General features: G+C 44.9%; 1 protein-coding gene across 3 annotated transcripts in view; it reads right to left on the bottom strand.

Annotated features, from left to right (window-relative positions):
- LOC116938820 (mitogen-activated protein kinase kinase kinase 13-like) overlaps positions 1 to 25,199 on the bottom strand; it is a 166,617-nt gene that overhangs the window by 93,634 nt on the left and 47,784 nt on the right. For all 3 annotated transcript variants that reach the window (XM_076054926.1, XM_076054920.1, XM_076054913.1), the window contains exon 2: positions 1,618 to 2,718. In XM_076054926.1, the coding sequence (XP_075911041.1) occupies positions 1,618 to 2,680 (1,063 nt within the window). In that variant the 5' untranslated portion in view covers positions 2,681 to 2,718. The remainder of the gene's footprint in view (positions 1 to 1,617; positions 2,719 to 25,199) is intronic.

Below are 25,199 nucleotides of genomic sequence, written 5' to 3' on the forward strand. Positions count from 1 at the left end.
CTCTGTCGTCCTCTACATACAAAGGTGTTATCGGCCAATTAATGTTTTTTACGTGTGGGAGAAAACCTACGTGTTCAAGGGGGCCAAACTATCCCATACAGATGGAACAGATGGAGCTTCCACGCGTGTTGCGCCGCATTCTTCTTGCGGGCCAGGGTACGGCTCCTCCTTCACGACTACGGGGAAGGGAGTTTCAGAACATTGGTGCGATCCGCCAACCCTGGCTGCCGGTATCGCCCGCCCGGCTAAGTACGATAAAGTTGTTTTGCACAGATCAGCAGATGCACACATTTTGGATGAACACGCACACACACAATATTATTATGCAACGCATTTTAATGGTGCTGAAAAATTGTTTTAGGCTGGAGTGTATTTGGCCGAGGAAGACGTGTTTGGAGCTCATTAAGGAAAAAATAAGAATTTCCACAATTGATTTATGCCAGGTTCTAAAAACAGGAACTGAAGTTTAAAATCACCTGGACAGATGTGTAATGTGACTTAAGTTTTACGTAATGCGTAGACATAGCATGTTCCGCGACACTTTTTTAATCAAAACCTGTTAAACTCGTATTTTTCGTAACTGTGGCGGCTTTTAAATAAATCCAATGGATTATTTAAATGTGATGCACGTTGCGCTAATATGAACATTGAACCATTGTTTCATTGGGAGCCGTGGTGGCGAAATGTTAACTACCTCGCTTGATATACAGGAGGTCGTGGGTTCGATCCTGACCCTGACGTGGATTTTCTCTGGGTCCTCCAGTTTTACCCTCCACATTTAGAAACACGCATTTTGGAGTATTTTTTCTGCTATAAATTTCCACGCGATAAACCACTTCGTTGGATTATCATTTGTGGCCAGGTCGCTTCTGGAAAAGAACTAATCAGCTCAGTGGGTCTTCCATGGTAAAATACAAAGGGGTTTTTTGGGTGTACATCTGTCCCAGGACTAGGTGCCAGCAATCACACGATCCAGCAGAACGATCGCACGAGCAGTCAACTACCCACGTGACCTTTGCACTCTTGAGAGTCGTCACGCCACGAGAAATCAGACTCAGCCCCTCGCAGAGCGTGCAACGTGTCAAAATTATCTTTGCAAGGCACTTCATTATGAATACACTGAGGACATTCAAGCGATTGTTGACTAAGGCGCAAGTAAGAGAGATATTTCGGCTGAAGATTGCCAGGACAGATTTCAGAAGCTCGGCGACTAACGGCAAAGGAGGCATTTATGTAAAAGGAGACAATTTTCAAGGACACGCACTTCGTTAACTCATAGCTGGGCTACAACAGACGTGATACACACTATTTTACATTTAAATAGCGCCTTAGCTCAAGGCGCTTTACAGAGTTTAAAAGCGGGAATTTTTTGTTAGTGAATAAGATGGCCGGGGGCAGTGCAAGAGCCAAGGAATGAGTGACTGCAACAGAGGGCACATGGGGGTCACAAAAGAGCTATAGGGGAGGGACGGGATGGAGTGGAGGGGCGAGGGGAGGGAAGAGAATGGGCAACTGAGTAGAAGTGAAGCTGGCATTGGACATAATTCCACACACGTTTTGACGGGGGCCACGCCAGGGCCGCCCGTGCGTTTAAAGAAAGCCGCGAAGGACACCGACCTGCCTGCTGCACCTTGTACTCGGTGGTGTACGCCCGTCCCAGCATGCTCCACACGGGCCTCAGGCACCCGAAGAGGCCCTCCAGGAAGCCCCCCGAGGTGCGGTTCCGCTGCATGTGCATCCCGGCCGCGAACTCCCTCTCCATGGCCTCCGGGAGTGGCAGCGGTGCCGCCCGGGCCCCGTCCGGACTGCCGCCGGCCGTGCAGCTTGAGGCCGAGCGCGGCGCGGAGCCTGCCGCGGCCGCCGCCGCCGCCGCCGCCGCACCCGCGTCGTAGTGACACTCCTCTTTCAGTTCTTCCGGCTCCTCCTCTTCATCCTCCTCCTCCTCCTCTTCGTCCTCCTCGTCGAGGTGCAGGCGGCTGTTGGCGAACTGCATGCGCGCGTCTTCGCCGAAGCTGGCGAGGGCCGTGACGGAGGCGTCCGCGGCGGCGGCCGGGTCGTCGTCGTCGTCGTCGTCGTCGCCGCCGCCGCCGCCGTCCGTCGCCCAGGAGGGCTCGAGGACCTCGGGCGACGACGAGGAGGGCTCCCGCCGCTGCTCCAGGTCGGACGAGTCCCCGCTCGCGCTGCTCAGCGGGCGGCACCGCGGGCGCGACGCCGACGACGACGACGGCGACTCGCGGCCCGAGCGCTCAGGCCCCGCGGACTCCCCGCTGCAGCTGCTGCGTGGGCGGCCCGGATTGCCGCCGCCGCCGCCGCCTCGCCTCTCGGGCCCAGACGACTCCCCGCTGGTGCTGCTGCGCACGGGTCGGGCCGGCGGGGCCCCCGACCCAGCGCGCTCCGCGTGGGCTCCGCCCCCCGCGCCCGGCTCCGGCGACTCCCCGCTGGCGCTACCGCGCCAGGGCCGCGTGCCGGCCTCCAGGCTGGCCGAGCGGGCCTTGCGGTGGAGCCTGCTGTCGGCGGACTCGGGGCCGGCGCTGCTCTTGGGCCGCTCCTTGCGTGGCCCGCCTCCCCCTCCTCCACCTCCTCCTGCGCCCCCTCCTCTCGCGCGGGGCCTGGCCTCGGAGCCTGGGCCTGCCGGGATGAAGGAGCCCGTGCGGTTCTGTACATCCCAAGCGCTCGCCATCAAATTCCTTCCTCTCAGAGCTTCACCAGCATGTATTCCTGAATAAGACAAACCAAAACGCAAAGCGGCGGTGAGTTTTGGAATGTGACAAACACTGTTGGTGCCTGCCATGGTAGTCAGTGGTGGAAATTCCACATTCGCCACAAAGTAACACGGCATTTATTCCATTGCCTCCAGAGGTATTGTAGGCTGAGCTAACACGCTCCGATCTGTAAAATACTGTACATGTAAATTTGATTGTGTTTATAATCAAGCATTCTCAACTCAATTACCTCAAAAATATAACTGTCCTCACATAAATAAGATTGCATTGGGAATTACAACTCCATGGGTTCCTGGCCTAGATAAACAAAATAGATTTGCACAACTAATCAAAAATATTATTTTGTAGTAATGTGTATATTTAAGGAGTCAACGTGTGCTTGGAATGTAAATTAAAATAAGCAACAAGCCCTTAATTTGTCGTCGAGGATATTTCTCTTTGCACTCCATTAAATTGTACGAAGCATACGAGGTACAGTACAGACCTTTGTTGGGTGAATATCGACCGAGATCAATGCATCTTGTTTACAGTAATGTAAACAAGATGCACTCGGTTAAGAATACATTTTATTCGACACCTCAGGGAGGTTTGCTCGGCTGGTGGATTTTAGCCAGAACATTGGGGGTCAATGCCTCTGATATTATTGCAGAGTGCCATGGGATTTAATGGCCATGGGACTGGGATGGCACACGTTCTACAGCAGGATACAGTGAGGGAAAAAAGTATTTAATCCCCTGCTGATTTTGTACGTTTGCCCACTGACAAAGAAATGATCAGTCTATAATTTTAATGGTAGGTTTATTTGAACAGTGAGAGACAGAATAATAACAACAAAATCCAGAAAAACGCATGTCAAAAATGTTATAAATTGATTTGCATTTTAATGAGGGAAATAAGTATTTGACCCCCTCTTAATCAGAAAGATTTCTGGCTCCCAGGTGTCTTTTATACAGGTAACGAGCTGAGATTAGAAGCACACTCTTAAAGGGAGTGCTCCTGTCCACAGAAGCAATCAATCAATCAGATTCCCAACTCTCCACCATGGCCAAGACCAAAGAACTCTCCAAGGATGGCAGGGACAAGATTGTAGACCTACACAAAGCTGGAATGTGCTACATGACCATTGCCAAGCAGCTTGGTGAGAAGGTGACAACAGTTGGTGCGATTATTCGCAAATGGAAGAAACACAAAAGAACTGTCAATCTCCCTCGGCCTGGGGCTCTATGCAAAATCTCACCTCGTGGAGTTGCAATGATCATGAGAACGGTGAGGAATCAGCCCAGAACTACACGGGAGGATCTTGTCAATGATCTCAAGGCAGCTGGGACCATAGTCACCAATACAACAATTGGTAACACACTACGCCGTGAAGGACTGAAATCCTGCAGCGCCCGCAAGGTCCCTCTGCTCAAGAAAGCACATATACATGTCCGTCTGAAGTTTGCCAATGAACATCTGAATGATTCAGAGGACAACTGGGCGAAAGTGTTGTGGTCAGATGAGACCAAAATGGAGCTCTTTGGCATCAACTCAACTCGCCGTGTTTGGAGGAGGAGGAATGCTGCCTATGACCCCAAGAACACCATCCCCACCGTCAAACATGGAGGTGTTTGACGGTGGATGGGTATTCCAGCATGACAATGACATGAAACACACGGCCAAGGCAACAAAGGAGTGGCTCAAGAAGAAGCACATTCAGGTCCTGGAGTGGCCTAGCCAGTCTCCAGACCTTAATCCCATAGAAAATATGTGGAGGGAGCTGAAGGTTCGAGTTGCCAAACGTCAGCCTCGAAACCTTAATGACTTGGAGAAGACCTGCAAAGAGGAGTGGGACAAAATCTCTCCTGAGATGTGTGCAAACCGGGTTGCCAACTACAAGAAACGTCTGACCTCTGTGATTGCCAACAAGGGTTTTGCCACCAAGTACTAAGTCATGTTTTGCAGAGGGGTCAAATACTTATTTCCCTCATTAAAATGCAAATCAATTTATAAAATTTTTGACATGTATTTTTTCTGGATTTTGTTGTTGTTATTCTGTCTCTCACTGTTCAAATAAACCTACCATTAAAATTATAGACTGATCATTTCTTTGTCAGTGGGCAAACGTACAAAATCAGCAGGGGATCAAATACTTTTTTCCCTCACTGTAAGCCTTGATCAATATTTGTTTTTGGATTAGGCCACACAGTACTGTACCTAGTGGTCTAATAACCAAATAAGGATCATTGTATTGGCTACGAAAAGCGACGTTTTAACTATTAACTATTTTTTATTTCACCAGGCAAGGTCCACTGAGCTATTTTTCAGCAGCGACCTGGCCCAAATAATCGCTCAACGAAGTGGCTTATGACGTGGAAATGTATAGCAGCCAAATACTGTAAACGCACGTTTATACGTTAGCATGAGCCTCACAGCTGTGCAGGGAGAGCTGATGCCCTATACAGAACCTGAAAGCAATGTCACCCAAAGTGAGGATGCAATATTACTTCGCCAGAGCGGCCAATATATCCTGTGATCACCCATCCAAGCACTGACCAAGTACCACCTCTTCTTGATTTGAAGGGTTAAAGCTACAGGATGGTGAGCCTGTAATTGACGCTGGAGCTGCTGTATTTAATTCATGTTGCCCATGTCACATTGGAAGGTGATGCTGCTTAAGGTCATGGTAGATCAATTTGAAAATGCACTCCGGATAGCCGTGTGGAATTTTCCGTGCATGATATATTTCTTTGAGCATGCAATGTTTATAATTACATTTTCTTGAACGCTAGCATGAATGTTAATGTCGTAGCACACTTTGGATCATTTAGCATGATGGCAAGGTGGCGCACGGTTTGGCGTTTGTGCAGACCACAAAGCGCTCAGCGGCGCGTGCACCAAAGTAAAAAAAACGTAAATAGTGCACTTTCGCATTCTTGGACAAATTTAGTTCGTGAACATACAAATAAAATGTACGGAATGACATTTTTTTCTGCAGACCACACAGCACTCGACGGTGCATACGCCAAAGTAAAACACAGGCGATGCACTATGTTTATTTTGTCCAGGAGCAATTCAGAAATGAACAACGGATGGGCAAGCAATTCGCAATTCCACTCTTCTTGCGGGGCATCTTTAAAACATGTTAACACCCGTGCAATGTCGTCACACACACGGTACACAAACATAACAGACTCCTCCTGACTCAAATATTATAAAACCAACAACTCTTCTTGAAGAACGTGTGCTTTAAAAAAAAAACATTTGTTGTATTCCTGGTGGGCTTAATAAGCACTGGCATACGTTTACCGCAGCGTGATTTAAAATCACGCTGAGAAGTAAATAAGAGTGCTTACCACGAATGTCCCAGACTTTGGGCACAGCACCTGGCCAGTGTTTGCATTAGGTGTGGCGTGCAATTACAGGCCAACGAACGCCGGATTAGATGCGGATCATTAGTTTATAATAGATTATTGCTCATAACAACAATTTCACTGATGAGCAAAAAAAAAGGCATAGGTACCAATTCATTTTGATTGCAGAACATGAGCAGGATCAGCAGATGCCCTCTAATCATTGCTGACCACTCGACCAACAAGGTGCGAACACGTGGCTGCTGTGACAGGGCTTAAGGGAGGGTTGTTTGCAAGCCGGGAAGCAGCCAGGGCCATTATTTGGGATGAACAAGGGCCATGCTACACTGCAGCAGGATGACTAAAAATATACTTCTCGAGTCGCAAACGTCACGAGCCCTATAGCCACACTTCAGCGCGCTGTGCAAGTACAACATCGCCATCAAGGGTGGGAAGCTGCCTCACTTTTGAGGATCACTCTGGCTCGTCAACACGATTAATCAAACTCTCCGTTGTTTTTCAGCACCGCTGCCGCTCATGCAAAGGGAATCCGCACTTTGAGCTGCTGCTGCTGCAGCCACAGGGTGTGAAGGCATCTCGTTGCGGTGTTACTGAAAGGAAAGCTCTCGTGCACGAAGCCCAGAAGGACTTGCTAGAGATGCCAGTTTCAATGAAGGTAATTTACAAGGCCACTATTTTCGTCCACGTACGAAGGGTTCTGATGGGAAATCTCTAGGTTAAAAGCTGTCCGAGGCAATTGAGAACCAACAACGTGTTCATGCCTTACTCTGCTGACGGCGCTCGCAAATTTGGAAGCCTGTCAAGATTTTGCCCGTCTAAACTAATGATGCTGGGGGGGGGGGGAAAAACGTTGGTCCATAAGGTGCATATGGTGATGGACTAAATTGTGATATAATTAGTATGTCTATTGATTCATTTACTCACCGTGATCCTTCTCGACAGACAATAATAAATTATAAATGCAATCTCATAGGTTAAACGTGAAACGATATGCACCAATAAATAAAAGCATGCACTTTTTAAACATTAATTTTAGCAAATAAGCACAAAAACTGTAATTAATAACGTGTGCAGTCAGTGTGATCTTATCAACGTTACAGGAGCAGTTCTCAGAATATCTGTTGGACATAATTGCGTTTGTTTACACATAACCACAATTCACTTTGAGTTTCAAGTACTGAATCTCTCCATAGTCTCCTGTCATTACTGTCTGCCTTTAGAATGCATGTCATTTAATAATTCATTACACAGGCCGAAATGTTTTTTTTCTACACTTAATGCTGAGTGTATTTTAGAACATCGATGCTTAATAAGGCACATTACGGAAATGTCAGGCCCCTTTGATGTGGCGGTATGAGTAGTACAACATCATTAGGCACTTGTGCTAACCTGACTGCAAGCCTGGGCTGAAAATGCATGCAACAAGCATAATTGATGGCTTTATAATCATGTAATATTGTGTGAGCAGGTTCAAAAAATGGGCTCCAGTGAAATGCTCGCCTGTACTTGCGAAAATAGAAAGAAAAACAAATAAGCAGGGATGGGTGTCCCGCTTCGTTGCCAAAATAAACATTGAGGCCCGGCAATGGATGGGTCCCCCTCCCTCTCTGACCACGGCTTTCGGAAAGTAATATTTCTTTAAACACGATCAACACGGTAAACTGAACCAATTTTGGCTCCACTGGGTGTAGGCCTACAGAGAATGCCACCGGGCTGGCTGGTACGCAAGAGCCATCCCTGAGCACAGTGAGGCCAAAACCAATATCATAATTCAGTAGAGTACAGCAAGCGTGACAGGTTTACATTGTTACGTGTATTTATCATATTTTTATTTGTTGATATTAAAAATGTAGAATACTGTAATGCAATTTACATTCATATCACTTTACTAAAGATTGTGTATGATAATTGTTTACTTCTATACAAATATTTATTTAGTGGAAAGTTGTGATATCTTTCGTTCCTTTATTTAGATTTTTTTCATTCGAAATTATACGTATATGCAATTAGTACAAATTTAAATGTTCTTTTCAAGAAATTACATGTGGTACCTTATATGTCATTCTCAACCTTAAACCCAACCGGGCATCAGCTGGAGACTGAAGAGAAGCAATTATCGCGATTGAGTGATAGACACCTTTGGGATTGGAAACAAAGTTGTTCGTGAGAGACAACTCTTACAAAACTCTAGATGTTCTTCTTTTGAGCCAAAGTGAAAAGCATTGGTGCAAGAAAATGTCTTGACTTACGTAAGTCTCTACTCCACTGTGTGTGTGTGTGGGGTGGGGGGTGCAGCATCAGTGACTCCGAAACTAAACTCGTTTTTGTATTTTATCAGATAGGGCCAACGAAGCTATATAAACGCATGTTTATAAAAGTGGAGGGAAAAAGCGGAGGACCTGGTGAAAAATCCACGCATCCACGGGGAGAACATGGGAACTTAAAATATGCAGGCGTCAGGGTCAGGATCGAATCCATGACCTCCTGTACACCAGGCGAGGTAGTTAACATCTCGCCACCTGGGGACCTGGTGGGACAGTGCAACTCGAACTACCCCTACGTGCTACCCAGTAAACAGGACAACGGGTACTGTGATACACACTGGGTCACTTTGCACGACGTTAGAAACTGGAATCTCACAGCCGACTGCGGTAAAAGTGGCCAATGCACTGTGGTATCATTGCTCAAAAAAGCAGGCTGTTATGAATAAATTTTGTTTAACAATTCCATAACACAATCATTTCATACAGCTGTTTCTATGCAACTATGTGTAACCACGTCTCTCTTTCAAAAGGAATGATGAATCTCAACGGACTTACACCAGGTCTTTCTTCATCTGCTCAATATAAATGTGCGAACATGTCGGCAAAAACAGCATAATGGGAGCATAAAAATCCTTATTAGTGCAATTTTTTTCTCGCTGACCTATGGATGTTTTGGATTTATCCGCAATGCTGGCATTATGGTGACTGAGTGTCCATTTGTAATTTACACCAGGAGACTGTCTGCATCTACCGTAATTCAGGAGTGACGTCACATCGTTTAGAACTGTTTTTTGTGTTTAGTTTGTTGTCCTTCCCACACAACTCCAACGTACATACATAAATTACAGCCGCAGTCTCACTGTTGGGGTGTGGGGACACAAGGCCCTGCATTTACGAGCTGTGCCCTCACATGACCCACACTCGGGAGGCCACAAAACACTGCCGGACACCTGATTAAAACTGGTCTGACCTCTGACCCCGGAGGAACAAGACCGTGGCATCTATCACCCCGGCCAACTGGCCTGCAACACTATTACATTCATAAATGTTAATTATGGAAACCACCGCAATGCCTCCAAGTTTCAATTTAAAGTACGATGTAACATTGACAACAGTTGCATTGCAAGAGGGCGAATCCAACTCATTATTTGCGCACTGTGAATTAAAATTTTGGTACATTTGGGATTGACCGAGCCCATCATGCCTGCGGGATTTATAGATGAAGGATCAGTTGGCGGTCATTTTGTACAGATGGATAGAAGTGCCTCCACCATGATAACGTGGAATTTCCACCACTGGCTCAGGGCCATCGACAGAGAGGAGTGCCTCCCCCTTGGTTGGTCATTTGACAAATAGGACGGCATTCCTATTGGTCATTTGACAAAAAAGGTCGCAATCCTATTTGACCGATAGGATTGTACTACATTGTACAGTATGAGCAACTGATACAAAAAGTCGATTTATTCAAATAAAGCTACAATAAAAATACTGTACGTACAGTAATTAAATGCACCCTCTTAGCTCAACAGATTCAGTATAGCTTCAGTGTACATTATTCGGCTTTCCGTCAAGCAATCCTCTTAGCAATAGCCGGGACCACCCGTGTAGTTCGGTGCCCGTGCTTGTGTGCGTTGCCCTCACCATCCTTGGCAGCGAAATCCACTGCGGATCAATAAACTCCGTTGGAAAACACAAACCAGCGAACCGAACACGAGCACTCCGGTCAGGCATGGGGGGGGGTGGACCCCATCCAGCCGTGAGTGAGTGAGTCTCCTGCTGCTCAATCGATACGAAATGCACAATAATCGTAGCACGCACGGCATGGACAGAGTACGTGGATGTCGCATGCCGCCTGCAACTCCGCACTGCCGCTGCGCGTACATTATTTGTTCACCCGACTCTCCTGGTGAGACACCGGGTGTCGAGTTTGCTTGTGTTGCACCAATGCTGCTGAATGAATGCATGCACTCCCACAATCCCGTGCGTGTGTGTGTGTGTGCTCGATGGGATTTGTTGGATTGCAACAAAAATAAAAACGCAAAAAGGAAATGTGCTCAGCGTGACAGGAGCGCTGCGGCATATGATCATTTTGAATACTACGTACATTAACAAAACATTATCATTTTTGATTTAAAGCTTTCGTGACTGCAGTAATTCATATTCTTCGTTTTTCGGTAAAGTCACGTTGAAAAGACGACCGTTTGAGTTATGGTCGAAACGTGAGAATTTTTTTTATTGTTTTATATATATTTTATTATTTTGTTGTTTCTCTTCAACGTGACTTTACCGAAAAAACTAAAAACATTATCAGTTAACTGGCACGGATACAAATTTATCTATTTACGTCATAGATCCATTAATGATTTAAAGAACTTTCTACATGAACAGTAAACAGTACTGAAGCAAAAACTTGGGGAGATGTAAACTACCTCGCCTGGTATACAGGAGGCCGTGGGTTCGACCCTAACGCCTGCTGCTGTATATTAGGAGTTTGCGTGCCTCTCTCCCCGTGGTCGTGTGGATTTTTCTCCAGGTCGTCCGGTTTTTCTCTCCACAGTATTTGGCTGCTGTACATTTTCACACGATAAACCACTTCGTTGAGCTATCGTTTGTGGCCAGGTCGCTTCTGAAAAAAGAGCTATATAGCTGAGTGAGGCTTACCTGGTAAAATGTTAGGAATGTGTGGTCTCGTTGATAATTAAGCTTGGCCTGATAGATTGTGAACTTCACTGTAAGCAACGCCAGATCCCCATGTTTACATTGTCACTGCAAGTGACAATGGCACTGCAAGTGGCATTGCCACTGCAAGTGGCATTGCCACTGCATTGTCACTGCAAGTGCCAATGTCAATGTCACTGCAAGTGGCAATGTCACTGCAAGTAGCATTAAGTGGCATTGCCACTTGCAGTGACAATGCAGTGACATTGCCACTACATTGTCACTGCAATGCCACTTGCAGTGGCAATGTCACTGCAAGTGGCAATGTCAATGTCACTGCAAGTGTCAATGTCACTGCAAGTGACATTGTCACTGTAAGTGGCAATGTCGGAATAACGTAGACAGATAACTGTAGAAACGTCATCGTCATCAACATCACCAGCCATCGTCAATCCACTGCTGGATGAAGACCTCTCACGGCCCTGTGATGTAATGTCAAGGTGGTGTGGATGTGTTAGAGAGACAGACTGCGGCCTGATGTTTATTTACTTGTGAAGTCACACGTGCTAACTCGTGCCAAACTGTCATCAACAAAACATTCACGAGGCACGGAAGTGGAGCTCATTGGATGCAGTTCATTAAGAGAACGCCTTTCTTCACGACAAAGATAATAAGTGAATCCGTGAATGCATTGCAAATACCATAACATACAGAATAGCTACATATGTAAGTAACACAAAATTTAAAAAATGTCTACGTACATATGTAAGTACTACAACATATACTGTAATATATATGTATCACAACGCACATTCGATATGTATGTTTGCAAATACAAAAACATACCGAATATCTGTAAATATCATGACGTAGGCTATATTTGCGTATGTAAATAGTGTACCACGATATACAGAATAAGTGTGCAAATACCACACCGTATTTATACACATTGTGCAACAACATAGAGAAATAAATCGTTATCCTTATTACAACAATAAGTAACCGGAAAATACTGGTAATATTTCACTGTTTAAATGTTTGCTCAAGGTTCCATGTACAGCAGATGCCTAACTTTGTAAATTCCCTACGAAATTTACCGAGTCAATACTGAAATGTACCCATTGTCTCGGCACGACTGGCTCAGTGATGAGCATTCCGACTGTTACACTACCTTCCTAAATCCACCATCAACATCACCAGTCAATCCACTGCTGGATGAAGACCTCCCCTGAGATGCGCTCCCACCAACCCTTTGGCTGCCACTTTTTATTCCTCACCATCAGCCCTGCTGGCTACGATTATTGCCTGGCCAAGCGCACTTACTTTCCTCAACAGTTGGAATCACGTGTCTTTAACATGCGTATGCTCTCCAATATATGTTTTCCTCCCTCTGATCCTCAGTGTGATTCCTCGGTGTGATTCCTCAGTGTGATTCCTCAGTGTGATTCCTCAGTGTGATTCCTCAGTGTGATTCTTCAGTGTGATTCTTCGGTGTGATTCCTCGGTGTGATTCCTCAGTATGATTCCTCGGTGTGATTCCTCAGTGTGATTCCTCAGTGTGATTCTTCAGTGTGATTCCTCAGTGTGATCCTCAGTGTGATTCCTCAGTGTGATCCTCAGTGTGATTCCTTAGTGTGATTCCTCAGTGTGATCCTCGGTGTGATTCCTCAGTGTGATTCCTCAGTGTGGTTCCAAATGAGTACCTGTCCACGCGCTGTGCTTCTATGTGCAATTTTAAGTTTTCCCACCTTAGCTGAATAAAATACAAGCATGCAAAATATGACTCTTGGTAATTGGCCTCGACAATTTCATAATTTAGCTGACAGACATATTTCCCTGACATTGTGATAACTGGAGAAACAAGATGTGCTGTCTATGAAGTTTACCTCGTTTTGGAAATATGTTGATACTTACGATATTCCTATAAACGATCAAATTAATGCAACACATTTGTTAACAACACCGCCTTGAAAAAAAAATAGAAAATTAGCAAATGTTTCTGGAAAATGGCACTTCTTCATGGTACAATGGAATGTAAGGTTTAAGTATAAAAAAAACACTCTCATACTCTCCTTTATCATATCCTGACTACACTTACAAATACAAATTTTAAATATACCTGCTGTGATGTGGAACATTGCTTGAATTGGTGAGAAACTTTCTCTTTGGCTCTTTCGGTAAAGTCACGTAGGTAGAAAAATTAAATTAAAAAAGTATTTTTATTATAAAAAAAAAATATTGTTCCTTCTTTTATTTTTCTACCTACGTGACTATACCGAAAGAATCAAAGAGTATGGATTCCTGCAGTCACGAAATCTTCAAATCAAAAGAGAAACTTTCTGTTAAAATGCATAATAAAAAACACACAATTAGCAAGTAATGTTTAATGCTTTGCTTTTGTGAACAACTAAACTGGACATTCTTCAAAAGGGTCGCCCCTCAGTACTATAACTCTTATTGTGTTGAAATGTTATCTGCATCACACTATAAAAAGAAACATTACTTAACTTTTGTTGGATTCCAATATCGGTCGAAAAGCAGAATCATCATTCTGCGCAGCGTAAATGTTCAACCGATGTAATTTAATGCGGTAAATTCCTGCGAACATGGCAATTGCGCGCATGCATCCACGCACACAACCACAGGACTTGCACGTTGGATAAGTGATCAAAGTCTGGCCTTTGCAAGTTACCCGATGCTTGTTGGGACACAGTGTTCTAAACACGATACTATATCTTGGGTTTAACAACTACAAATAAAACAATGGCCCAAAAGCAGTTATTTTTTTGTAAATCAGCGAGCCACCTCGAGTGTGCGGAGAGCAAGACCAAAATCCCAATTCTTTGAGAGCTCTCAGGAAGGGCTGTGTGGAGGCCCTGCGGTGGGAATGCAAACAGCAGCAGCAGCAGCAGACCCCCTGGCTCAGCCACTGCTTGTGCTGTCACGGCGGTGGTGGTGGGTCAGGCAGCGGTTGCAGTTTATACTTCGCTACGCGACAACAACTGCCGGTGACATCCCCCCCCACAGCACTTGTGCCAGGCTGGGTGCACTCTGAGGCTTTGTGAAATGGCAAAGGCCCCGCGATGCAGCATACCTGATGAGACACACTTATAGAGCCAATTGTAGCACACGTTGAGGGCAGTTTCACAACTGTGTTATGCCAGATACTGGAAATGCAAGTGCAGTTAATTGACCAACACGTGATTACTCTTATTAATTAATAGAAATATATCGTGAGTGTGAGTGGTAGTGTAGCGGTTAGCACGCTAACATATAAACCCGGCGACCCGAGTTGAATTCCCGCTCATGGCCAAAAGCTGTGACGATTATCTGAACCGGTGCTGGGCCTCCTCTAGGTTGGCTCAACCTCAAGTGAGTACCTGGTGTGGTGTGTAAACATCACCATTGGGGAGACAAAGGCGGCCGGGCGTGGTGCTGGTCACCCACCCCTTCGTGTGCCGTGCCGTCTTGGCCTTTATATGTGCTTACTAATAGCACTTGCCCCAACAGTCGGCTGAGGCTATACGGGAATACTTGTCTTTGGTGGGGCAGTCGCATCGCGTCTTCACTCCCTCTCTCGCTGTGCCCCCTTGTCAGAGGAACATTTCATCAATCTACATAATCTCGGTTCTCTACGATTATTTAATACATTTCACAATTTAGCAATTTAAGCACGCATCTTTGAGATATCATATTCTTGTGAATAAGAGTACATTATTCACACACACACACACATCTAGAATACGACTTATTTGAAGTCGTATTCTAGATGTGAAGAGGACTGTTAGGGATGTGTTTTTTTTTAATTACGTATTAAGCATTTTGTGCATGCTAAGAAACTGGAGTGGCCAGGGAAACCCCACATACATACAGACACTCAACAATGTATGCACATTTGGTCAGGCGTAAACTTGATCTTTCGTCATCTGATGGTAACCTTCAAGCCTTGCAAGTGAATGCATGTCATGCACAAGACCCCTTACATGATCCTCCAACGTACAGCCATGTGACACAACATCAGGCAGCATTCTACATTTAAAGGGGAATGCAGTAAAAAAAATTCAAAAAAATGGGTAAAATAAATTATATATCGAACACAGATGTCACACGTTTCTAAAAATAAGTGAACTCCAAAGGAAGAGGCTTCCATGGTACACCACCGTCTCCCAGAGCACAGCTGCTGGGACGGGTATACTTTGGAATAATCGATAGCAGAGTCAAGAGGGCAGGAAGGAAAGGGATATTGACAGACCTTGTGCAAATGGTCAGGTCCTAATCCCAGTGCTAAGCTTCCATATGCTTCTTACTCAGCAATTTTAAAAACGCATAAAAAAACGAATGCAACATGCTATTGCTACTCTACACGAGTATTTCGAAGCCAGCACGTGACAACCCTTCATGTTACATTATACTGGGGCGGCTATTCTCGTCACGACGCTGACACATTTTTTTTATTTTATTTAAAGAGATTTGTTCACATTTCCAAATATTTTGCACTCCTATCGTGTTCTTGTTTTGTTTGTTTTTGACACGTTCTGGACACCTGTGAAAAAGAGCTTCACGGCTCATCGAACTCCTCCAGTATGAATAAATATTCTGACTCTGTACTTAGTTCGAACTCCTTCCTGCGTTGAGCTTGTGGTCCTAGCTCCGCACCTCCGATCAGCACGGTTGCCTACGTTCGGCTGCGAGAGATGTTCCCCAGACGCACGCCACATTTTCCCTGGCCAACCCCTGACATCGCAGCGGCGAGATGCAGCCAACAGGAGACGAATGTACTCGACGCGTATTCGGTGCGGCACTTGAGACGAACGAACGAACGGGCTGGGTGGGTGGGGGGGAGAGGTGAGACACGCGACGTGCTTCAGAAACCTCCCAGAACCGGCGGGAGGCGCCGTGCCCGGGACGCTCGCTGCGGACGAGCGATGCGTTTCGGTTCTTAAGGAGGCGTTGGCGCGCTTCGTGGGATGTGCCCGAACCGCCTCGCGCGTCTCCCTCCCACCCCACCCCCGGTGCATTTTAGCGCAGCCCAAGGGCCGAATATGCGTGTTGTTAAAGCCTGCGCACTGGGTGTGTGGAAATTGCGTCCGGTAAATGTGTTATTTGCTTTGTTATCACGTCAAATGTTTATCCGTCCCCAGGTCAGGGCAACAGAAATACGGCACCTCTGGATTTTATAACAAAACAATGATATATTTAACACGTGAAATATGAGTAACAGAAAACCCATTACTGTTTCCACCAAAAAAAACTGTTTTGTTATAACAGTGCTGTACTGTATTACTGTAAATTCACTTTGCAAACAGCTTGTGTGGGTAGGAATGCCCTGAACGGTGATTATTAAGAGCATTGTAAAAAAAAGCCTTTTAACATGTTCATAAAACAGATATCACAGACATTGCAATGCTTTTGCATCAAAAATACACTCCAGTGGATTGCATGATAATAATCACTGCCTGACATGTCACTAATGCATGATGATTAGTGTTTTCAGCTATCCTAATTTCTCTCCCCAAAACATTTCCATCGGGCCATATTTTGATGATTCAGTTTTTAATAATACATTTCAAAACTGTGCCTGGGTGCTTTTTTATTTCTCAGAAAGATCCATCGTGATGTTTGGTGTGTACCACGCGTGTCCCTTTAACAACATGGCCCAATAAAAGCAGCTGATATGTTCTAACAGGAGGATTTCTCCACAATTCTGGATGTCGCCTGATGACGCTGGTTGTAATTACCAGTGAAACATCCTACTCGAATTGTAAATGTGGGTTTACCCTCCAACACACCGGTGTGCTGCACTCGGAACGAATTGGCATGTTTTGTTTTACGTGACAAACCTTCCTGGTTGGCTGTGTTGGGTGGTGGCGGGTTTAAGGACACATGTACACGATCTAACCTAAAAAAAACTGTATCTTGGATAATATTGCTTGCGAAAGCCTACATGTTAAACTGATGAGTTCAAATTGAAAGTATTTGATGCAAGCCCAAAAATACAATCTATGACTTCAGCTCCAACCTTGAAGATGCCTAGGCTTTGTGTCCTACACTGTTTAAAAGGCTCTGTTCGTCAGGAAAATACTTGAAAGTTATAGTAAGGTACACAATTCGACTACTCTAGCACTGTCACTGCCACATGACTCCCATATATTTTAATACAATTACATAACAAAACTGCTTCATATAGTCAATAGCTTTGGCTGATTATTAAAGTTGTTTTCAATAAACAAATCTGCAGACAGCCTTTCAAGGAATATATAAGAGATTGCTTGCTTTTTGGGTAGCAGTTTTAGAATGGCATTGCATTCGTTGGTGCGTACATATTACTGCTTTGTTAAAACATGCATAAGCTGTTCCATTCATGCAAGCAAAAACAATAAAAAAAATAATTCAATTCAAACTCAACTCAAATACTAGCTTTTTGAAAAAAAATGATTTGACACAAACTCATCACCCACCATGGATGCCAACAAATAGCTTCACCCGCGCCAAATTGGATGCAAGGTCCACGAAATAAATTCTCAGCTCAAATATTATTGACAGTAACTATCCCAGACAAGAAATGTGGGTCAAGATAAAATTATACAGGAAGCAGTATGACTATAATGTGAACGCCTGAACCTTACAAACTGAGCTGCCGCAGTCACTGGTTGAGGCTCTTAAAACATTGAATCCAGTTGCCCACAAAAATAATGAACAGTAACCAGCTCAATACACCTGCTATGTCTCTTTCTTCATGATTTTTCATAGCAACCCTCTAAAATGTGCACGAATTACAATAAAGCCAGGGTCAATCACATTAAGGTCGATTTACCTACACAAAAAAGGTAGATCCTCATGACTCATCGAACATGGAGACTGAGGCCACTGTTCATGGGCTGCTGTCTCTGGGCCTACAGCCTGTTTCACCTCGTGGAGACTAAGCTGCAGAGGAGTACATGCATCAGGGAATGAACGCAAATCAGAGAAATCATAGCGAGTGTCAAGGAGAGGTGCAATACATGGACTTGGGCAGGTGTGACTCAGCGCGGGAAGACACATGGGTTGTTGAATGAGACTGGCAACAGAGACGGAGCAATGACAGCACTTTTTGTGCAGCAACGGGCATGCAATGCAGCTACCGTCTCGCCACATCACGGTGGCGAGATGTTAACTACCTCGGCTGGCATAGAGGAGGTCGCGGGTTTGATCCCAACCCTCACGCCTGTACATTTGGAGTTTGCATGTTCACCCCGTGGTCTCGTGGATTTCCCCGCGGTTTTCCCCTCTACATTCAGAATCATTTGTTTAGAGTATTTGGCTCCTATAAAAGGTCCACGTGATGATAAGCCACTTCGTTGAGCTGTCATCACGTGACTATATGTAGCTCAGTGGGCCTTACCTGGTAAAATAAATAAAATTGTATTTTGTGATTTATTTACCTTTCCTATACTTTGCACTACTGTCGTGTTTGTTGTTCTAAGGTTTTGACCCGCCCCTACTGGACATCTGTGAACAAGAGCCGTAGAGCTCATCGGATTCCCCCAGTATAAATACATATTCAGATTCTAAACATCCTCCGATGTCATGCGCAAGAGTAGACCAGTAATCTAATGAATGCAGTGCCGACCCTTCAGGGCTCTTCCTCATATCTGCCACATCCGACAGCTGGCGAGTCTACGTGGCCCCAGCACAACGCGCGCCAGCAGTTGGCAGGACTGAGACGGACTCTGGCACTCTGCACGGCCGTGAGGGGGTGGCGACAGCAATGGGAGACCTTCATCCAGAAGTGGAGAGACAAGATATGATCCTAATGGCGGTACGCCGGTGTACCAAATAATACAAAATGGCCGAGGCAATGAAATATTTTATTTCCGGGGCACGATATTTTTCCAGGGGTGTACTTAACTCCGCGACTGGAGTACCAGTCAATCCGAAATCAGTGCTACTACGTGATGTCGAAACGCCAAACATTAAACATCCGTTATCGAAAAATTCAACTTTGAGTAGTGCATTGTGTACAGCTCGTCGAGATGAGTCGATTGCCGCATCGCCGACCATCAACAAACTAAAAATGACTGCATAATGGACATTGTGCGAGAGCCGGGGTACTATGGTACCCCGGAGTACCGCCATGAAGTTCAATTAATTAATCTATTGATGTAACCTGTGCAGTGCTGTGCTGTAGAAGCCCTCTTAACGACCACCCCTGTTAACGACTAATCGCTTAATGACGGGCCTCCATAGAAACCAGTGTATAGTGTAGTGTAGAGTGTAGTGTATAGTAGTGTAGTGTAGAGTAGTGTAGAGTAGAACCCCTCTTAACGACCACCCCTGTTAACGACTAATCGCTTAACAGCGGGCCTCCATAGAGCCCAATGTGTTCACTTGCCGACCATTCCCCCGTTAACGACGAGCTGTTGTAGGTACAGTAAATGTTAATTAATGATTAACCATGTTTCTTTTAATATTGTGTTTATAATTGTATTAGTATCTTTGTATTAATATTCATTGTTTAAATATAAAGTACATTTTTTTGGGTGAAAAATGGTAACTTGCAATGCTATCGGAACTAATTAAATCTTTAACGTGTATTTCCTACACTTGCTTAGCGACCAAATCACTTAACAGCCGGTTTCGTAGAACCAATTACCGTCGTTAAGAGGGGTTCTACTATGTATCTATAGTCCAATTCAGAGAGTACCCATAGTGACAGTTATGACCACAAAACGACCATTACTTGAAGTTTTTACATCAAGATTCATAACACACTTCAATTACAAAAAGGCATCAACACAAAACACCCCTTCTACCATGGGCTGGGGAAATTTTTCTTTTTGCAAGCAGCATGCCAAGATCATCAGGGCTCAGACTGGGGTGGTACAGTAATAGTTTCACACGTGGCTACATTTGTCTCCCCAGCACTGACACATTGCGATAAGTACAGAACTTGTTTTAAGCAGTGTTCGCCTGGGTTATGTTCGGATACCATTTGCCACTGGTCTGCGTGGCTACGAAATAAATCGAGGTTAATGGGATGTGGTACAGCGTGACGCTCGCGATGCCACATTTAGATTTACTTAAGTGTTGTTCTATATACTGCACTTGCATTTACCGTACCTCTCACAGCCCAATTGTGAAACTGACTTTATATGTGTGTCTCATCAGGGTGGCCATTTGACATATTCACGTAGCCTCAAAGTGCACCTAGCCTGGCACAAGTGCTGTGGTAATGTCACCGCCACTTAGTGGCGAATGGCGACTGTTGTTGTCTAGCGAAGTGTAACTGCAATTGAATTCGAAAATTCAACGGAGGCAGTGGCGGTGAATCACTTGGCCTCACGTGAAGCCTTCGATTTGCTTTTAAACTTGGATATAAATCGTCAAGTTACTATCCTATACGCAAGAAGAAGAATAACAAGTAGATGTGTCGTCAGGACTTCCGACCCGTTAGACTTGTAAGAACAAAATCACGTTGGGAAATAATTCACAACGACGTTTCAAAAGAGAATTAAGATATATGTAGAAGCATCATTGGCAAAGCGACTGGCCAGATTAAGTCCTGGACCGGGGGCACACTTGGGCTGCTCTTTTTAGAAATGTGCAGAATATACAACCCAAGGCCGTAGCCATGGAGTCAACATTGGGGGGGGGGACCAAATCTTCCAGGGTATCTGGGGGTCCCAACCCAGAAAAAAGATCTAAATTTGAAAACAAATTTCCTGCCTAAAATATAAAAAAATTCACTAATACATGGGATGGAGTTTTTATTTATTTTTAACAATAATGTCTAAGAGTGTATTGTATTACATTGCTCTGTTTTTAGTTTTTTTTTACATTCATTGATTCATTGTATGTAATGGCAGAGATTAGGGATTAATAATGTACAACCATAACCACAATCATATAAACAGAAATCTATGCGTTGATTATATGAAGACAAGTCCAGATATTGTGGCCAAGGTTTAGCAAATAGTTGTTTTTATTTACATAGCATAGCAATTATAGTTTATAGCAATATATTGGGGGGGATATTTTCAGCATATTTGAATATATTATAATTACGGCCTTGATACAACCACACTGCAGTAGCTATAAGAGCTTCATGAGACTATTTTAAACAGGATTTTGACAGCATCCAGAAAAAAGTCCTTTTGGCAAGCCTTGATAATGTATGCCAATCAAGCTGATCGAGAGCCCCCATTACAAGTCTATAAGTTCGATAAGAGTTGCAAAGGAAGTGACTGGTTCAAAATGACTGTAGAATTAAGGCAAGGATGCGCTCAGTCGCCAGATACCAGAGCTGTTAAACTTTTAGTATTGGAAGCAGCAGTGGTTTGGGACTGAAAGGTGAGTTGATGCATGGGAGAACTGTGAATAATATATTTGCACTTGACCATGTATGTATGTTGAACTTCTTTCACACCGTACATAGCCATCCGTGCTAATCTGAGGCGCGGGGGAAGGACAACAAAATAAATACAAAAAGCTGTTCTAAATGAATTAGTTTTAAACCTAGATTGAATAAGTGCATAGTTCCAGTGGCTTTCTAATATCAGAAGAGCATTCCAGACGGCCACAGAAGCGCATCCGAAAGTGCGCGCTGCAGTGACCGTCTTTGTTCAATGACTAGCCAAAAGCCGAGGCGAGGATGGCCAGAGTTTGCGTGATGGTTTATGCTCCTTGACGAGATCAACAAAGTACTGTGGTTCATTCGTGGCAAGCACTTCGTGTGTTAATGAGGGCGACCTTATAACGTATTTGTTCGGCAACCGGAAGCCAATGCAGCTAGGCGAGCAGTGGAGGGACATGGCCGGATCTTGTGGTACCCATCACGACATGTGCCATGCTTACCAGAATAGAAGGTACAAGAGGTAGGGGAATAGCAGGGAGGTGCTGGGAGACAAAGTGAAGCAGGACGTGGAGCTGGGAGGTTTGGGAGTGAACAGGGCAGAGGAATTAGTGCGGAGAGGATACGAGGGGAGGGACTCCATTCGGCCCCTCGTTGTGGAAGCCGATGGGAGGTGATGGGAAGCTCCAACATTTAGACATTTGCAGCACTCAAGAAACCCTCACTAAACATTCAGCTCTCTTTGAGGAGAATCCCTGTTCATATGTTTACGGAGTAAATGTTTTTAATACTGTGCTGTGGTTTTGCATGAGTTAGGAACCCAGAGCACTCAGTGAAAACCAATGCCATATTAGTCTCATACAGAGGTCAGAGGACCTGCTTGCTGTACTGCCCCCTACAGGCACATTACAATTGTTTGGGCCTGAAAAGGAAAAATATACATTTGTATAACAGGTAACGTTTTGGGTAATGATCTTTCATGACATAAATTATTTATGTAAATTCTTAAGTTACGTGCTTTAAAGAAGGGCCATTGCCCAAAACGTCACCTGTTGAATATATTTGTTGCCTTTTTAGGCCCACGCATTGTTATTGAGGAAGGTTGTTTGTTTACTGTTGGGCGTGGTGGCTGCCTTGCTCGTCATAGCTTCTACCGAGTCCGCCAGACCCCGACTGAGCCAAGCCACTGGGCTTAGAGCGAACGGCACCAGACCTGGAGCTACACCGTGGCTCTATGCTAACCCCGACACAGCCAAGTTGTCGTCCCGTCCCCTACGTTCCAAGCCTCTACCGTACCTCTCTGGGCCTCCCTCACCCTGCGCCCAGTCCCTCGTTCCTTGTCCCTTCTTCCTCCCCCATCACTGAACAACCTTCCACTGCACACAAAACAAGCATCTTGACGAATCCTTCAAACAACCCCCATCTCTTCTTCCCTAGACCATCAACATCCTGCTACTCCCAGTCCCTACCCCCCAGCTACGACCAGGCCTACTCTAACCCTTATCACTCCCCCAACCCCTTTCACTACCCCAACCCCTATCACTACTCCAACCCCTATCACTACCCCAACCTCTATCACTACTCCAACCCCTATCACTACACGTACTCCTATCACTATCTCTACCACTACCCCTATCACTACCCCAACCCCTATAACTACACCTACCCCTATCACTACATCCACCCCTCCTTAACCACTCTATCTGTGTGGGATAGAGTGTTGCCCCCTCGCACGCTGTGGGTTTCCTACGGGACTTCCGGTTTCCTTTCACATGTATAAAAAGTCATGAATTGATTGAAAGCATCTTCATTTGTCGAGGACTGCAGAGCTTGGACAATAATTGGCCCCAACTCACCGCCTGGCTGCTGCCATCCAGCTTGTCTGTGGTTCCTCGTCGATTGTGAGGCGAAAATTGCACCAACGATACTATTTAAAACGAAGCGTCATCATTCATTATTAGTGGGTCCTAAGTAATGGAGATCGTTTTAGTCTGAGAATATTTCTGTGAAGAAACTGCTCTCTTGACAGTGCCTGATGTCAACAAAGAGGACATGGAGGGGACTGCACTCTTATCTCAGAAGTGACCTTACCGTGTGCTACTGGTGATGAAGATAATGATGGTGATTACACTATCTTAATAGCTATCAGCAACAGAAACGCTGTTACAGAGTTTCATATTCTTGGTTCTTTCAGTAAAGTCACGTTGAAGGGAAACAATAAAATAATTCAACATATATAAAACAATAAAATCTAAATGTTACAGAGTTGTCAAGGAAAAGCATTGTGTTGAATGTCCCCCTTTGGTGCGAAATTGCATTGTAAAGGTTACATTCATTCTGCATGGTGACCCATGCACACCCAGATTTAATCTCAACAGTCCTGTTGTAGTCACAGAAACGCCCTCCCCATATAGAGGTAAGTTTGATAACCCATCTCAAGTACTGACACACTCTTTTTAAACGTGAAAAAAACTGTAATTTTCTGCCCCACTCTATAGCCTTGATTATCACTCGCTAATGTATGACTTTCTTTAGACTATATCTAAATATATATTTGCATTGTTTTAACACCGGGGTAACAACACAGCCAACCCAAATACACGCATACATATAGTATACTCTATCTGACAGGCATAAAATACAAAACGTTTAACATCGCGCAGCGCATATCAAATGCATATTGCACGTTCCACTCCCCGTGTACATGAAAACAGAACACACACGCAAGAAGCACACATATACAGTGAGGGAAAAAGGTATTTGATCCCCTGCTGATTTTGTACGTTTGCTCACTGACAAAGAAATGATCAGTCTATAATTTTAATAGTAGGTTTATTTGAACGGTGAGAGACAGAATAACAACAACAAAATCCAGAAAAACGCATGTCAAAAATGTTATAAATTGATTTGCATTTTAATGAGGGAAATAAGTATTTGACCCCTCTGCAAAACATGACTTAGTACTTGGTGGCAAAACCCTTGTTGGCAATAACAGAGGTCAGACGTTTCTTGTAGTTGGTCACCAGGTTTGCACACATCTCAGGAGAGATTTTGTCCCACTCCTCTTTGCAGGTCTTCTCCAAGTCATTAAGGTTTCGAGGCTGACGTTTGTCAACTCGAACCTTCAGCTCCCTCCACAGATTTTCTATGGGGTTAAGGTCTGGAGACTGGCTAGGCCACTCCAGGACCTTAATGTGCTTCTTCTTGAGCCACTCCTTTGTTGCCTTGGCCGTGTGTTTTGGGTCATTGTCATGTTGGAATACCCATCCACGACCCATTTTCAATGCCCTGGCTGAGGGAAGGAGGTTCTCACCCAAGATTTGACGGTACATGGCCCCGTCCATCGTCCCTTTGATGCGGTGAAGTTGTCCTGTCCCTTTAGCAGAAAAACACCCACAAAGCTTAATGTTTCCACCTCCACGTTTGACGGTGGGGATGGTGTTCTTGGAGTCATAGGCAGCATTCCTCCTCCAAACACGGCGAGTTGAGTTGATGCCAAAGAGCTCCATTTTGGTTTCATCTGACCACAACACTTTCACCCAGTTGTCCTCTGAATCATTCAGATGTTCATTGGCAAACTTCAGACGGGCATGTATATGTGCTTTCTTGAGCAGGGGGACCTTGCGGGCGCTGCAGGATTTCAGTCCTTCACGGCGTAGTGTGTTACCAATTATTTTCTTGGTGACTACGGTCCCAGCTGCCTTGAGATCATTGACAAGATCCTCCCGTGTAGTTCTGGGCTGATTCCTCACCGTTCTCATGATCATTGCAACTCCACGAGGTGAGATACAGGTAACAAGCTGAGATTAGGAGCACTCCCTTTAAGAGTGTGCTCCTTATCTCAGCTCGTCACCTGAATAAAAGACACATG

This window comes from Petromyzon marinus, chromosome 4, assembly GCF_048934315.1.
Source record: "Petromyzon marinus isolate PM22_M1 ecotype Great Lakes invasive population chromosome 4, UKy_Petmar_22M1.pri1.0, whole genome shotgun sequence".
NCBI lineage: Eukaryota > Metazoa > Chordata > Hyperoartia > Petromyzontiformes > Petromyzontidae > Petromyzon > Petromyzon marinus.